At 37.7% G+C, this 14,638-nt stretch overlaps 1 protein-coding gene across 1 annotated transcript in view; it reads left to right on the forward strand.

Moving 5' to 3' along the window:
* Nucleotides 1-3,188: 3,188 nt before the first annotated feature.
* KIAA1328 (KIAA1328 ortholog) overlaps nucleotides 3,189-14,638 on the forward strand; it is a 143,431-nt gene continuing 131,981 nt past the window's right edge. Inside the window, exons 1-3 of the mRNA XM_010007135.1 lie at nucleotides 3,189-3,218; nucleotides 4,863-5,002; nucleotides 8,995-9,089. Of these exons, the coding sequence (XP_010005437.1) occupies nucleotides 3,203-3,218; nucleotides 4,863-5,002; nucleotides 8,995-9,089 (251 nt within the window). The 5' untranslated portion in view covers nucleotides 3,189-3,202. The remainder of the gene's footprint in view (nucleotides 3,219-4,862; nucleotides 5,003-8,994; nucleotides 9,090-14,638) is intronic.

Below are 14,638 nucleotides of genomic sequence, written 5' to 3' on the forward strand. Positions count from 1 at the left end.
AGGCAGCAAGAAGACGAAAATGTTTCTTGTGACCGGTGTCTAAGCTTTACTGCACAGTACAGGGTGAGCCTGTGGGGGCCTGGAGGGCTCTGTCTGCAAGGCACAAGTGGGAGGCTGTGGTAGCTTTGTCCATCGAAGACATGCAAGCTCCAGCTGCTGTGGGAGACTACGTGAGGCAGGACATGTATGGAGTGAAGTGGTCGTTGTGGTGTTGGGGATTCAGCTGGTGAAACCTGGTGAGAGATGTGTGCTTGCATGGTTTAGAGAACCTTGGCATTGATACTTGCACTCATATGGCTAAGTCAGAGGCTCATCTACTTGAAGACATTAGGGTGAAAAGTAGCAGTCTGACCTGGTGGAAACGTAGAAGCTAACCATTTAGCTATAGGTATGAGGGACTTGAGACATTGCTGCTGCTCACACTGAGAGCAGGATTTCAGCATGAGCTAGAAGTGATAGAAAGTAAGAGTATGCGTGTGTGCTCTTGTATTTGTGTTTGATTGCATAGCCTCTCCAAAACAATGCATAAATGAAATGGGCTAACAATCTAATGGACTGTCTTGGGGGCACATTGTTATGATTTCCCATTTGTGTAAAAAAAAAAAGAAAAAATCACCTGCAACTTTCTCTCTGATACCATATGAACGTTGGTAGTCATGTGTCAGGTTTGTTGCCACCTCTGGCCCTGCTGTCTTTCTCTGTGGAAGTGTTGATACAGTTACAATGAAAGTATATTTTTATCAATTAGCTATTGGGTTGAGAGGTTGTTTCCCATGACTAAATATGGGCTCTTAAGTCCAGCAGTGGCCTCATGCATTGTAATATTCCAAGGAATGAGGTCTTTCTGGCAACTGTTTCCATTTTGCATGTTTGTGTGAGTAGATGGTGTGGCCTCTGGTCTTGGAAAAGTTTAAATATCCTGACACGTACATGGCACAAATATCAGGGGATGCTATTAAAAAACAGGGGACTGGGACTCGGAAATTTGAGAGATTTGGTAATGCTGGTTTAATGGCTTTGGAAAACTGAAGTTCCCTCGGTAATTGCTGAATAGATACAAGGCAGCAAGGCACAGGCAGTGTTGCTTGCCGTAAATGAGCCATGTAACATTATAAGGTGATCAGTTTCTCTAGTCCTTCTGTCCTTGAATATTAGCTGTGCTGATACAAGGTTTATAAAGTAGAGTTTATTATTGGGAATCTTGACAGGCAAGTGGCAGTGGATTAATGTGAAATGGTTGATGCTGTTACTGTCCTCAGTCTTTCACTCTGAGACAGGGACATTGGACATGTTTATGAATCAACTCCTGAGTCAATGCAATTTTCAGTCCATCCAGTTAAGATTACTTGATCTGACTGTGGTTTGTTCTAGTGAACCAGCCTGCAAACCTTTGTGGGAAAGTAGTCCTTTTAGCTGGGGAGACTTAACAGCAACAGCTCTGACTAATTTCTTCACCCTGGTACTAGGTATCTATCCACAACAGTCCCAATACTGGAGGCAAACTTCAAAAGGCAAATGTTGTTTGGGAAAATTTATTTATTTCCTACAGCCATGTCCTGACACACAGATTAACCTTATGCCAGTTGAGAAAGCCACCGCCTGTGCTGAAGTTTGTAGTTTCTGGTAGCAGTGTGAGTTGAAGATGCACCCCTCAGTACCCTGCAGATTGCTGCTGCAGTTGTGGTGACACAGCTGTGATCCAGACTTGGACTTTTGATGTACCTCAGTGCTTTTTGGAAAGAGGGGACAGAGGGCTTTGTTACAGAATGTATTCAGCTTCCTCACCTGGCTCCTGGCGAGAACAAAAGTGCTTTCTGCCTTGGTAGAGAGAGATGGCCTTGACAATAGTGCTGCATGGACTTATTCTCAAACTGGTGTGAGACTTAGAAGTTATTATTTGCAAGTGATAAAGCGGATCAAGAAGATCACGAGTGAGCCCATGATCAAGCCTTGCTGGTGTGCGAAGTACCAGTTGTGTGATGGATAGTGGGTATTGATTAAATTTGTTGTTGCTGTCCACAGGGAGAAGCCTCTAGGCTACTGCTCATTTTCTCTGCTGTGTGCTAATTTATTAAGTTTTTGAGATGTTACTGTTAAAACAAAGTTTTAGTTAAAACGAAAGTTTGTATAGTTTTATTGAAATATTTTCACAATTTGACTTTATTGTGTGAAGACATTATATGCAAAATCTTAAATGCATTTGATTGCAGAAATTAGGTAATTTAGTTAATTGGCTGACCTTAGAAGGCTGAGGAAAGAAAGGGATATAAACCAAAGACAGCGGAGCAGAATTTTGTGTCCTGTGCTTTTGTTTTTTACTTCAGTATAGCATTAGTTACTTATGGGGAAACTTTTATGTTCAGTTAAATGAAACTGTCACTTTCAGAAAGAGACTTTAGTTTACACCCTTCCCTGAATTGTGTTGAGTCCTATTTTTAATGACTTCTAGGAGGGACGGTTCAAGTTCAGTGAGTGTTAACACAGCACAAATAGTATGATGCCCAGACCTTTGCAATTTGTGTTTTCTGCTGTCAAGTAATTTAATAGTTAAAGCCCTGGGTAATTTAGAAATTCTTTAAATAGGTTGGTTTTGGTTTTTTTTTTTGAAACTACTTCAGAACAACTCTTGATCTTAAGGAAAATCAGTCCTCAGACTTTCATCTATTACTCATCATGTGATGATCAGATGAGAATGACCAACTTCCTTTGAAGCATTTTGCATTTATCCTCATTTATGTTTCTTACAATATGTTGTACAAAACGTATTTCATTGCAGTGTGAGTATACCTTGCTTTGCAATTTGACTTCACTATATATCAAGAGGCTCCTTATATAACGATAACCTGCTCTTATTTAAATACATATGTTTACTTAATTATCTTAGTAACTGCTCTTCCAACTGGGGCTTTTCCCTGGGATCTTTTGTGAAGGTGACCTCCAATGTAACCTTTACAGGCTGAACGTTAGTGCACAGTGAAGGAGTAATGCTTTCTGTTATAGCAATCTGTACACTGTTTTTTCTAGTCAAGTTTTTCTTGCATTTGGTGCTCCCAAAGTGTAGCCAGTTTGTTTTCTTATCAGCAGTCTTTTAAATTTAAGAGCCCAAATACTTCTTTTTATAGTTCTGTTTAAAGGACCAAGCTCATCCTCTTTTTGTTTATTACCCTTAACAAAACATAAAGTCTCTGATGAAGAGCAGCCAATGGTGTCTGTCTCAGGTATGATCCTCAAATAGCTGTAAACAAAGGTTTTTCCTGTGAATGCTAAACTTTGCATTGTCTTTTCAGGTACATGGTTTGTGTACTTCAGTGTGTAATGTATGGAGTAATCAAAAGATGCTATGAGACATACAGAATTAGAGCAGCGGATTTATGCTCTGCTGCGTAGAGATTGTATGGTGTAAGATGAACAGTTCCGGGGGAGTTGTTTCTATTGTAGGTGCAGCATAGTTTTATCCAAGTTATAAAGTAAGGTGAATTTTAAATGTGGCTTCTGAACAATGTGGGAACGGTAGAGATGTTCAGATACCTTTTTAAATTTTGAAGAGAACAATTAAAACGATTCATTGTGTAAAGAAAAAAACTATTTTTTTATTAGTTCTCTTGACTTTGATTTACTGAGTACATGCTTGTGTGCATCCCTGGGAAAAAGATGGGTGTTCTTAGTCCCTCATCAGGATTTTCTAATTGTTTTCAAACACAGCTTTTACAGTGGCACCTGGTCCTGAAAACATACCTGGAGATGATTAATTCTAGTAAAATTGTGTACATGATCAGAGTATGTCCAGCAGTTATAAATTTTGAGGTAATGCTACTCTCTAGGTTTGGAGTAGCTTGGTTACCCTTCAGAAACACTGGCCAAACAGCTCTATTGAAAACCTCTGCATGTAGCTACTAGTTCAAGCCAGGGGATCTTGCATCATTCTACCCTGTGCCCGGGAAAGAAAGCAGTGATCCTAAATTATGGAAATGGATTTACTCTGGGAAATACGCTTCCACTGCCATGGAAGAGAATTTCAGAAATGTTTTCCCTTGTGTACAAACATGGAGATGTTAAAGCTTTTAATTTATTTTTTTCACATGAATTGCTGGCACTCTTCTGAAATTCATTACCCAAATACATGTATTTAGCTGCTAGTATAAAATAAATATTTTTAGTTTTAAACTTTTTTGCACTTCTAAACAGTCAAAACTCAAACCTTTAGGTAGCACCTTCCTCTGGCCTGGGAAGTTTTAGTGTTAGAGTTGGCACTTCATGATTAAGGAATCACCAGGATTCTCAGTGCTTTAATGCTATTATCACTGGTAGGGGTGAACTAATTCTAATGATGGTGGGAAGCTTTTTACTGGTGATCTGCAGAGCATGAGCTGCAGTGTTACCTTACTCATATGCTTGGTCCTGAAGGGAACAGCTGGAGCAGTCAGTATGTTGGTTATGTAACAGAGAAGTTGCATTTTATCATATGAATGGTACTTTTAACAGCATCAGTGCTACGTGGTTTCTCATTGTCTTTGACTGTCAATGAAGAAGCTCAATTTTGTGCCTTTGCATCTTACACGCAGGTTTTTGCATTAAGCCTCAGTCACAAGACAACATTTGCGTTTCAGCATTCACTTTGATATTTACTGTGCCTGCATGCATTTCAGTGCTGTACAGCTCTTTATCTGCTGATATGTTCATCTGAATACATTTTTTTTATGGATTGAGAGGCTAGGGAAACTGCAAATGTATACCTGAAATTCTAATTCTTTTCAAAAAGAGCTCCTAAGGCAAGAATGCACTCATGGAAATCTTGTAGGAGGCAAGAGAAGGGTCCCTTCTGACTTTATAATCTGTGTGTTCTCCTTGTCTTTCATCTACAGGAGTGTCTACAAAAGGAAATTTAAGAACAAGATACTTGCCAAAATACCAAAAAAGTGAAACTGAGCTAAGAGTGCCTGTATCTGCTGCTTCTGTTTCCATGGATTCTGTTAGAAGGACAGGAGATCTGGCAGAGCAGCAGGTCAGTAAAGCAAAATTTTTCTTGCTCTTAAGAGTGCACATAGTAGAAAAAAGTCAGTCTTTAGATTGAAAATAATTTTAGAGTACTATTATTTTTGCAATCTCCTTTACACTTACATGGTGGCTTGCTGGGAAAAGTTACTTTTTGTTGAGATCACTTGTACACCTAAAGAGAGCGAAGGCTGAATGTGCTGATTTAATAAGTGATATGTAACTGGGACTATGTAGAACAGTTTGTATGTATGTCTATGTGTCTATGTCTACTGACAGAGTGTAGCTTTGAGCAGCCCCTAATCTATATACTACTACCCAAATATGCAAGTTGTGCTTCAGTATTCACTTTTCATTGCTCTAGTTGTATAACTTAGAAAAAAAACTTTACAAATTCTTTTTAGAGACCTTTTTGCTATGGATGCTCATGTTATTAGGGTAAAATCACTTTCTGTTTTTAGGTAGTAAAAGGTAAAAATGTGTCTGAGTAGTAGAAGTAGCTCTGTCAGTTGATACTTTGTATGTCTCTGCTTTAAATTGTCTGGTTCACTCCTGTGACAATAGGTGTTGCTTTTCCTATAGTTGATTACACTAGAAATTTCAAAGCAGTGGGGTTTCCTTTGGAAGTTTATTCTGTATTCTGATAGGTATTGTTGGTATTCAGAAATCTGCTGAGATGCCATTTTTGTGACACCATTTGTATAGTACAGTGACTGTATAAGTCAACTGAGTACTGTTAAGTCTCTTTCCTAGTAGTCATCTTGAGCAAGTCTGTAAATCACCACTGTCTGGTATCCTCCCACTTACAGGCAGAATCTAAAACGTTCAGCTGCTTCTGTATGATCATGCAGTGAAGTCTTGTTCTTCACCTGGGCTAAGCTGTCGTTCTGTGTGTCTTCCATGTGCTGAGTAAATGATGTGTGCCTGACACATATGTTGAAAATTCTGATGTGTAGAGAGATCACTCAATTCTCATTGCTTTGCCAGTGTCATTGCCCCTCAAATCCTTCAGCATGACACCCTAATAATGAATATTAATTTTTAGGGCCCCTTCTGGACTGGTCCCTTTCCTTTTCTTTCTATCAGTACTTGCTTTTAAGAAGCTGCTATGTACCTCTACTTTGCAATTGATGCTTTTAAGTCAAATGCAGAGGAATTTCACAAATAGACCTCCTCATGCAGAATCTTTATGTAGAAGCATCTCTTAAGTATCTACAGTTCTGCTGCCTTACTGATGCCTTCATATGTCACATTAACATCTGTTTTGTTATATGGTGTGTTGTTTGCATTGCTCATTGTTTAGAGAATTTTTACTCCTTTTTCCCTGTGAGAGCTTCAGGGGTAGAAACGTTCTTTGTTTTTTTAGTTTAATGTCCAGTATGCAAAGCCTTTATTTAAGATTCAAGTGTGCTTTTATAATATTGACAGTAAAATGTGTTCAAAGCTTTTTCTCTTTTCTGTCTTCTGTAACCTGTTTTTCTCTCACCTTGCTAAGTCCTCATAGACACTTTGTATTCAAACTTTGAAGATGAGCTCAGATTACTTGAAACTAATAGAACAAATACATGTTCTTGTTAGGAAAGGTTTCACAACGTTTTTTTGCAAGGAGTTTATATCACCAACACAGCTTATTTTCTTCAAGGTACTGTGTGAGTGTCTAGGGAGAGCTGATCACTTTAGCATACTTAACACCGTTGATTTGGTGGGTAGGTTGTTATGATTTAACAGAATTCTTGTTTGAAGAGAACAGATTCAGTTCAAGATTCAGTAAGAATCTTGGCAGAACTGATTTTGCCTTTTCTACGTTCAGTTAGACTTGAGCACCATCAAATAAGATGAGAATTTTGGACAAGACTTCAAACAGGTCTTGTTAGTGCTGAGACTCTTCTGGTACTTTAAATAAATCAGTGGTTTACTATACTGGTCTAGATTGGAAATTCCCAGCTTCCTACTAACTGTTTAACAGAAATTGTCTGCTTCTCTCATGCAGATTGTCATCCTCCAGATGACATCTTGGTTTATAAACAAAGGTGTAGTTTTTAAAGTGAGAGAATCTTCAATTTAAGTTATACATTTCATCAAGAAGGTACTGAGGTATGAAACTGTTCTACCCTGAGCTGGGTAGATAGGACAGAAATCTGGAAAAAGGAGACAATCCAGGCTTGGTCTCTGTCTTATTTGTCATCTTGTTTTGACAATGGAGCTATTCCTGTGCATAATTCTGCAGCTTCATTTTGACATGTGTCCTTGTACAGGCCTACCTTGGAGATTTTTTTTGTGAGCTGTATATCCATACTTGTGGGTGATACAAATAAGCACAAATTAACTTCTCAGATTTTCCTCTTCATCCCACCAGTGTTTTTGTGACACTATGTGCATAGGTTTGGGTAGTAGATTGAGGTACCTTCTGTTAAAATCTTCTCCATTAATATGATCTGCCTCTTTTTTGAGTGAAAAACATCCTGTAGCATTTTCTTAAAGAAGTTCTGTCATCTGGCTTCTAAAAAAATAATTTCTGGATGTTAATTGCATGGGAAATGGAAGTCCTTCAACTGTATGTGTAGTTGAAGTTAAATTAAAGTAAAGAAATTCTCTCTTAATTTGTATGACTATAAATAGCGTATGTTTGAGAAGGAAACTGTAAAATCACATGTTCCCTTGAAAAACCTTGAAGTCTGATTTGGTTTGTGAAGGAAACACTTTGTCCCCCTCCCCCCTCACTTCCAACCTCTACCCCTGCCAAGGAAAATACATTGAAGTTAAAATAAGAGTGTTGTGAAGCTCAAGGTGGGTATAACATCAGTCTGTATAAAATCATTACCTTTTTCAAAGCTACATTGTCCTTTACTTGTTTCAAACCACTGTTTAAGAAGCAATTAGCTAAAAATAGAAGGGGATATTTCTTTTGGAGGTGTGTGGATCAGCTGCCAAGTCCAGTGTTTTTGAATATGCGGGGGCTGTCCTGTGCTGTATTGCCTTAATTTGGCCTCTCTGCAAGGCATCCGTAGCATTCTTGTATCCCACGTTGAAGTTTGTAATATTTGTAGGTTTGTAGAAGACTAAACTGTAAAGTTTATATATTTCCACTTAATCTCACTCATGTCAAAGTCTCGGACAGAATAGGATAGCTCTAATTGATGCTTTCATCTTGTGATTCTTATTTTGTGCTTATCACTACCACTGGTGAACTGAGTCACTGATTATAGAAGTTTTTGATAATTAAAAGCAATTTGGAACTTAGAACTGTATCCTGCTTGGACACGCTCAAAACAGGTACTGGCACTAACGTTAATAAGGGAAGGTACTGTTGCAAACACGAACGGCAATATGCCCTCTGGTGGACACTGAAAGGAAGTGGTTCAGTTCTCAGTGCGATGGACCAATGTATTAAAAGAACTGAAATAAAGGAATGTGTTAAATGTTTGTTTTGAGAAGGAGTATTAAGTACGAAGGTAGGAAATAAACGATTAAAACCAAACGATAGTGACATGTGGAAAGAGTATGTACTTTTCTGTGCCTTAAAAAAATCCTTTGAGATAAGACTTACAATCTACTAATAATACATTGTATACTTTTTTTCTGCTTTGTATGCTTTGGTCATAAATGCTAAGGCAGATTTTTTTTTTAAACTCTTTATTCGAAAATCCTAATCTGATAAAATTTGAACATGGATTTGGAATTTGTTGCACTAGATTTCCAATATATGAGAACCTCCTGTCCTTTATTTACTACAAATCAATTAATACTGTATGTCTTAAAGCCTTACCCAATTGAAGCTTACAGCTTGCATATGAATTGCAAGTCTCTTAAAATAGTTCTCCATAATTTGGTAATTTGTTTCACTGAGTTGTACTTACATTTTGAAAAATATATATTATGTTTCTGGTTGGAATTTGTCAACTTTCAAATTCTAATTATTAGCTCTTGAAATGCTTTTATACCTTATCAAATATTTTCTCTCCCGTTAAGAGTACTTTCTAAAATGTTGCGGTAAATTTCCAGGTCCCTAGTGAGGGAGGAATGAAGACTGCTTCTTTAAAGGATTTGTGTCCTGAGGACAAGAGACGCATTGCAAACTTAATTAAAGAACTTGCCAGGTAAGAATAAGCATCACCTGAAAATGCATTGTTTAAGTAGTCATTCCTCTAATTAACATCAGGCAATGCAGAACTGCATTATGGCACGGACTATTTGCATAATGTAATTTTTCTTGCAGGAAGACTTATGAACAATGAAGCAGGCTGATCAGTTTTTCCTTGCTTCCTAAATCTCCTAAAATCTCCTATTGAAACCAAGACCTGCAGCAGTTCGTTTGTATAAATGTAGTCTCAGGGTTTGTTTGCTACTTGTATCATGCTGTCTTTTGGAAATTGCAAACTTTGTTGTTATGAAACCTTGTAGTCTTTATTTGTCAAAGGTAAGCTTTTATATGGAATGTTACCTTAAAGTTGGGATCTTGTGGTTGAAACATGTTAATCAGTACTTGCTCATGTTTGGACAGGCAGAGCAATGATGGTCCATTGTAATTTTATCTACCCAAACTTTCTTTGGGTTTGATGAATTTCTCCAAGTTCTTCCTGTTATTTGAAAGGAGAAACAGAAATAGTACAAGTTGCTCAGCTTTAGCAAAAGGTGTTTTCTAAATTTCAATCCAGTGTCAGTTGCTTTCACAAAGGTAAATTATGTGAAAAGTAGGTTGAATTTGAGTGAGGAGATTTTTCTCCTCCTCTGTATCCCTGAAACTTAAGAATCTCTGGAAATCTGCTTCTTACATAGTGGCTGTAAGTTTGAGGAGCAGAACATGGGACTCTAGCAGGGTTTTGCACAGCATCAGAGCAGAAAGTGTATGAGATGATCTCACATCCTTTGGGCTAACATCATTGTCCGTACTAAGAATTTGTAAAGGAAAAGATTTTCTAGAACAAAAATGCAAGTTCTCAGGTGTAAACGAAATGTTTTTTTGCCATAGACTTTATATATCTGTGCAATAACTTGCAAGCATTACTGTCCTTTTTCTTTTTATATGGGAAAATCTGGACAGAGAAATTGTTACTTGCTCAAGGTCATGCAATAAGTCTCTGGTGCAGCTAGGAATATTTTCTCTTTGATTATCCTCATCCAGTGAACCATTTTGTGTGCTAATAATTTGTACCAATATAGGATTTCTTGCTATACAGTATTTAAGTAATTTCTGAAGTTCTTCATGCTTGCAACTCTATTTTATCCTACCTCGTGTTACAAAATGTCTAGTTAAGGCTGTCATAAAGAGTGGATTGCTGGGAAGCCTGGTTACAAATTGTCAGATGTTGGAGCTGTTCGGACACTGTTGCCACTGTTGATATATAGAGGTATATTCTAATATTAAAAAAAGCCTTTTATTACATTGTTCCTCATAATACACTGCTCCCTAGTGAATAGCAGTACACTAACTCATTTGAGCATGGGATTCTTCTTAAATCTCAGACGCTGTGATTTTTCCCTGAGGACAGCTTGATATTTCTGCCTGACATTTCTTTGAAGAAAAATAGAAGGTGCAGCAACATTAATTTTGAAAAGTAAAATTAGTGGAACACTATTATTTTATACTTAGTTCTCTTTTATTTTTAAACCTAATCATATTTTTATTGGATGTAATTAAAAGACCTTTGCAGAGTAATAGGGAAGCTGAACTTTAATTCCGCTCACCTCGTCACTTTTTAAAACCTTCCATAATTTTCATCCCTAGTTTTGCAATGATGGAGGATTTTTACATGCAGTAGAACATTCCTTGATATTTCAGAGTAGAAAAGAATCAGCAGAATGCCAAAAGTTTTGCAAGACAGCTGTCCTGCAGTAGATTATTGGAATAATAAAGTCTGCACTTGACCAGAGCTATACTTCAGCATTCTTTATTTTGCTGCTATTTATATATGAAACTGATGTTAGTTGGGACTAATTCTTGCATGCTTATTGCAGATGGTGGACAGAATTAGATTGGTCAATAACTGTCTGCATCAAGGCAGTTGTAAAGTGGCAAAACTCTGTCTGTGTGGAAACTAGTAGCAAAACATAATGAGCTCCTGGTGCTTGAATTTCAACCAAGTCTTGCTTGAGCAGTGTATTATTTTGATCTTTCCCCTGACTTTGTGACTGCTGAAGGAGAGCTAATGTACTTTTCTTTCTCTTCCTATTTTTTCTTCTCTTTCTCCAGCTCTTGTTCCCAATGCGCTTTTGAACATTGGGAAGGTGTGTGCCTCTGCATTAGCTAATGTGCTGCAGTGAGAGACTTTGTCTTAGTGTGAGTAAATTCTAACTCTGGCTGTATTATTATCCTTTCATTTGTCAAAAATCAGTTACCTGGCTGTAAAACTCTGCTGCTGGGGATTCCAGTGGCTGACATCATATTATCTGTTAGGGGCTTGATGAAATTGAATTTTGTAACAGGGTTGAAAGGAAGTACTCAGCTGTATCCTTTCTAATCCTCCTCTCTAGGCTAAATAATCTTAGTTTTTGCTCGGTGTTGCTACCTGTAAATCTAACCATTACTTTGTCTTAATTTGAACATATCCAGTCTATCTTCCCTCTTAAGGTGAAAAGAGAGAGGCACACTGAATCCAAAGTTGAAATGTTGTAAATTTGAATTTTTTAATTGTGTCAACAGATTCTTTTAAAATAATTTTTTTACGGCAAGTTCTGAGTAGAATGAGTCCTGCACACAAATGCCAAAGTCCTTTGAGTAAATGAGAAATTCTTGAGTGTGATCAAGCCATTACTTTCAAAAGTAACCAGCGTGGAACCTTCGTGTTTCCAGCGAGATGCTGCTGGTGTGCCAGTGAAAGTGTCACAGGAAGAGCAAATTTTAGCTCTTCCTACAAGTGGAGCCCTTTTATGAGGCAAAAAAAGACTTCCTCTGAGCTTTCATTACTGCAGGCTACTCCTGAAGCAGTCACCAGCTGATGTGAGCAGCTGAAGTGAGCAGTGACATGGTGAAGACACTGAAAGATTCTTACCCTCATACTCTGCACCAATGTCAGGGTACATTAGTGTCTTCCAAGAGGGAGGAGTGCAAGGTCTGGGACCCAGCCAGTTGACTGTTGAGCCTTAGGGACTTGCTAGACACTATACTGAGAATGGTTGCAAACTGGTCTGGAGTAAAATATTTTAATTGACAGAATGGGGAGGATCATAACTTCCTTTGCAGATACAGTGAGTGTGTGCGTGCTTGCAGGCATTCACCTTGCTCCTCACTGCTATATAGCCATAGTACTGTGACCTTTTGGCTCCTACTATGATATGGAAATCATAAATACTTCTTCCTGGCCTACACAGCTCACATATGCCTGCTCAGCTTACATATCCCATTTGCTTTTGAATGAACAGAAGCTTTCACTAAGTGACTAGAATGGTTCATGGAAGTTTAATTTTTGTTTTTAGTGGTGACAATTGGTATCTGACTACTTTGTATTCTTTCTTTCTTCAAATAAGATTAAAATGGAGAAAGCTGGCTCCCTGTTACCTTTGCAAACAAATCTTTGAAAGCAATTTAGGCAGAAAGGTATCATAATAACCTTACTCACCCAAGAGAGGGGCTGACTGCCCTTTTCAAATGAGATACAAGATGGTTTTTGCCATCAGATTAGAGTCTTCCTGGCAAAGCCCACTGTCATGGCCAGTGACTTGTACCCAGCAGCTAATAAAACAGCCTTCAGACAGCCCTTTTTTTCCTTATTGCAAAAATGCTTTCTCCTTCCCAAGACCTCAGATTCCTAAACCCTTTATAGGGTGCTGGCAGTGTGGGATGCTAGTCTTTTGTGCTGGCATTGCTTTATGTGGATGTTTTATCCTCATATGAAGATGAAATTGACCAACTAAAATTGAAATTTCCTAACAAAAGGTGAAAATAAGAATCAAAAGGTTAATTTGGTCACAGAACTGGAAACCATGACAAAGGAGGACTGTAAAACTATTGTAGCGTATATCTGCTGTTTAAGTGTTTTTCTTACAGCTCTTAGGATCTTTGAAGGACAACTTCCCTGTTGGAAGCCCCTATTACAAATCTGCCGTGTTTGGCCTCTTGTGTTGCCTTCTCTCCTGGGTTGTTAAACCTACCTTGTATTTAACCAGATTGTTACCTAGCTTTAACTTCAATGTCAAGATCTTTTCTTTTTTGTGCATGCTACTTCAGGGGCAATATTGTGCTGCAGTTCTCTTAATTGGTAAGGCAGTGAGACTGCAAATGAGATATCCCTAAGCTTTTCAGAGAATTAGTTCTTGTTGATAGTTAAAGCATGCCTAGGATTATTGTATCACGAATCACACTTACCTTTTGTGCTTAAAAAGTCATTTGCAGCTATAAATTCGTGCTGTGAGAACTAGTTTATGTTATTTTACAAGTGGCATATCATGAAATGTATCCATTGTGAAGCAATTTCAATTATATTTTGGGATTGGTGGGGTTTTTCTTTCTTTCTTTCTTTCTTTAATTTCTACAAACTACCCATGGTACTTGAGTAAAAAGTATGAGATTTGTGAACAGTGTCCTTAGACAAAAAAATGCCATTCTCTCTTCCTGCACTGCTGGTATTAAAGACACTTTGTTCCTCTGTTCTGTCAGAGGCGTTTTATGATCAACTCTGGCATGAAGACTTCTTGTTTCATCTTTTTGAATCACGTCTTTTACTTGGAACACCTGATTTTATTCCATGATTTTTGTGTGCCGGGCTCTGCATGATGCCTTTTTCTTGGTCTTTACTCCATTTTTCCTCCCCTTGTGGTCTTGCCTGTTCTAGAACCCATTCTTGTGGTTTTTGAGAATGGTCACAAAAATATTTTCATCTTTGCTAGCTAGTTGGAAGACGAGTGTCAGGTGAGTGTTCCCTAAAAAATTAATGCTCCCAACAAATAAAGGACTGATCAGTGATGTTTCCAGTGTCTGTGTCTCTGCATTTCTTTTATTTTGTCTTCTGTCTTAACTAGCTCACGTACAGTTTTTAATGCATTCAGATTTCTCTTGGCCAAAGATCTTTTTTTTCTAACATTTTTAAGAAATAGAAAACACTTTTAAATTGCTTTTTCAGCTCTTCTCTCCCCCTCTCCCCCCACTTTGTAAACATTTTTTAGTCACTTCAGTCAGGAAGAGTTCTTTTGAGTTTTGTCCCTAGTGTAGTGTTGATGTATTATCATGGCATTTTCTTGTGCATGCCAGTTTTATATTGGACAAAAAAAGCTTGATGTGTTGTGTGCTTCAAAAATTCCACCTGAAGAGCATCAATCCTGCTTACTTACTGCAATGAGTCGGTGTCATCAGCAAACTTGTTGATCAATTTGTTCTTCAGATCAAACAGTCAGAACTACTAGTATCAGCAGTGGACTTGGGAGAAACTTCATAATAATTTGAAACAATGAATTAGGAATTTATTTGAACCCTAAGGTTGATGACCTAGAAGGTTTTTTTGTCAATATATCTGCATTATGAATTTTTATTTTCCTACAGAGGCTCCTGTAAAATAAAAATTAAAACCTTTATTTAAGTGCATCTAGAATTACATAAGCTTTGAAGTGTTGAGTTTAAAACACATTTTGAGCAAAGATGGTCTGTATCCTTTGATACGAGAGAGGTGAATGTAAATTGCATCCAAGAAAATGTTGCAGACACTGAGCAGCAGGA

Source organism: Chaetura pelagica, unplaced genomic scaffold, assembly GCF_000747805.2.
Source record: "Chaetura pelagica isolate M959 unplaced genomic scaffold, ChaPel_1.0 scaffold548, whole genome shotgun sequence".
NCBI classification, from domain to species: Eukaryota; Metazoa; Chordata; class Aves; order Apodiformes; family Apodidae; genus Chaetura; species Chaetura pelagica.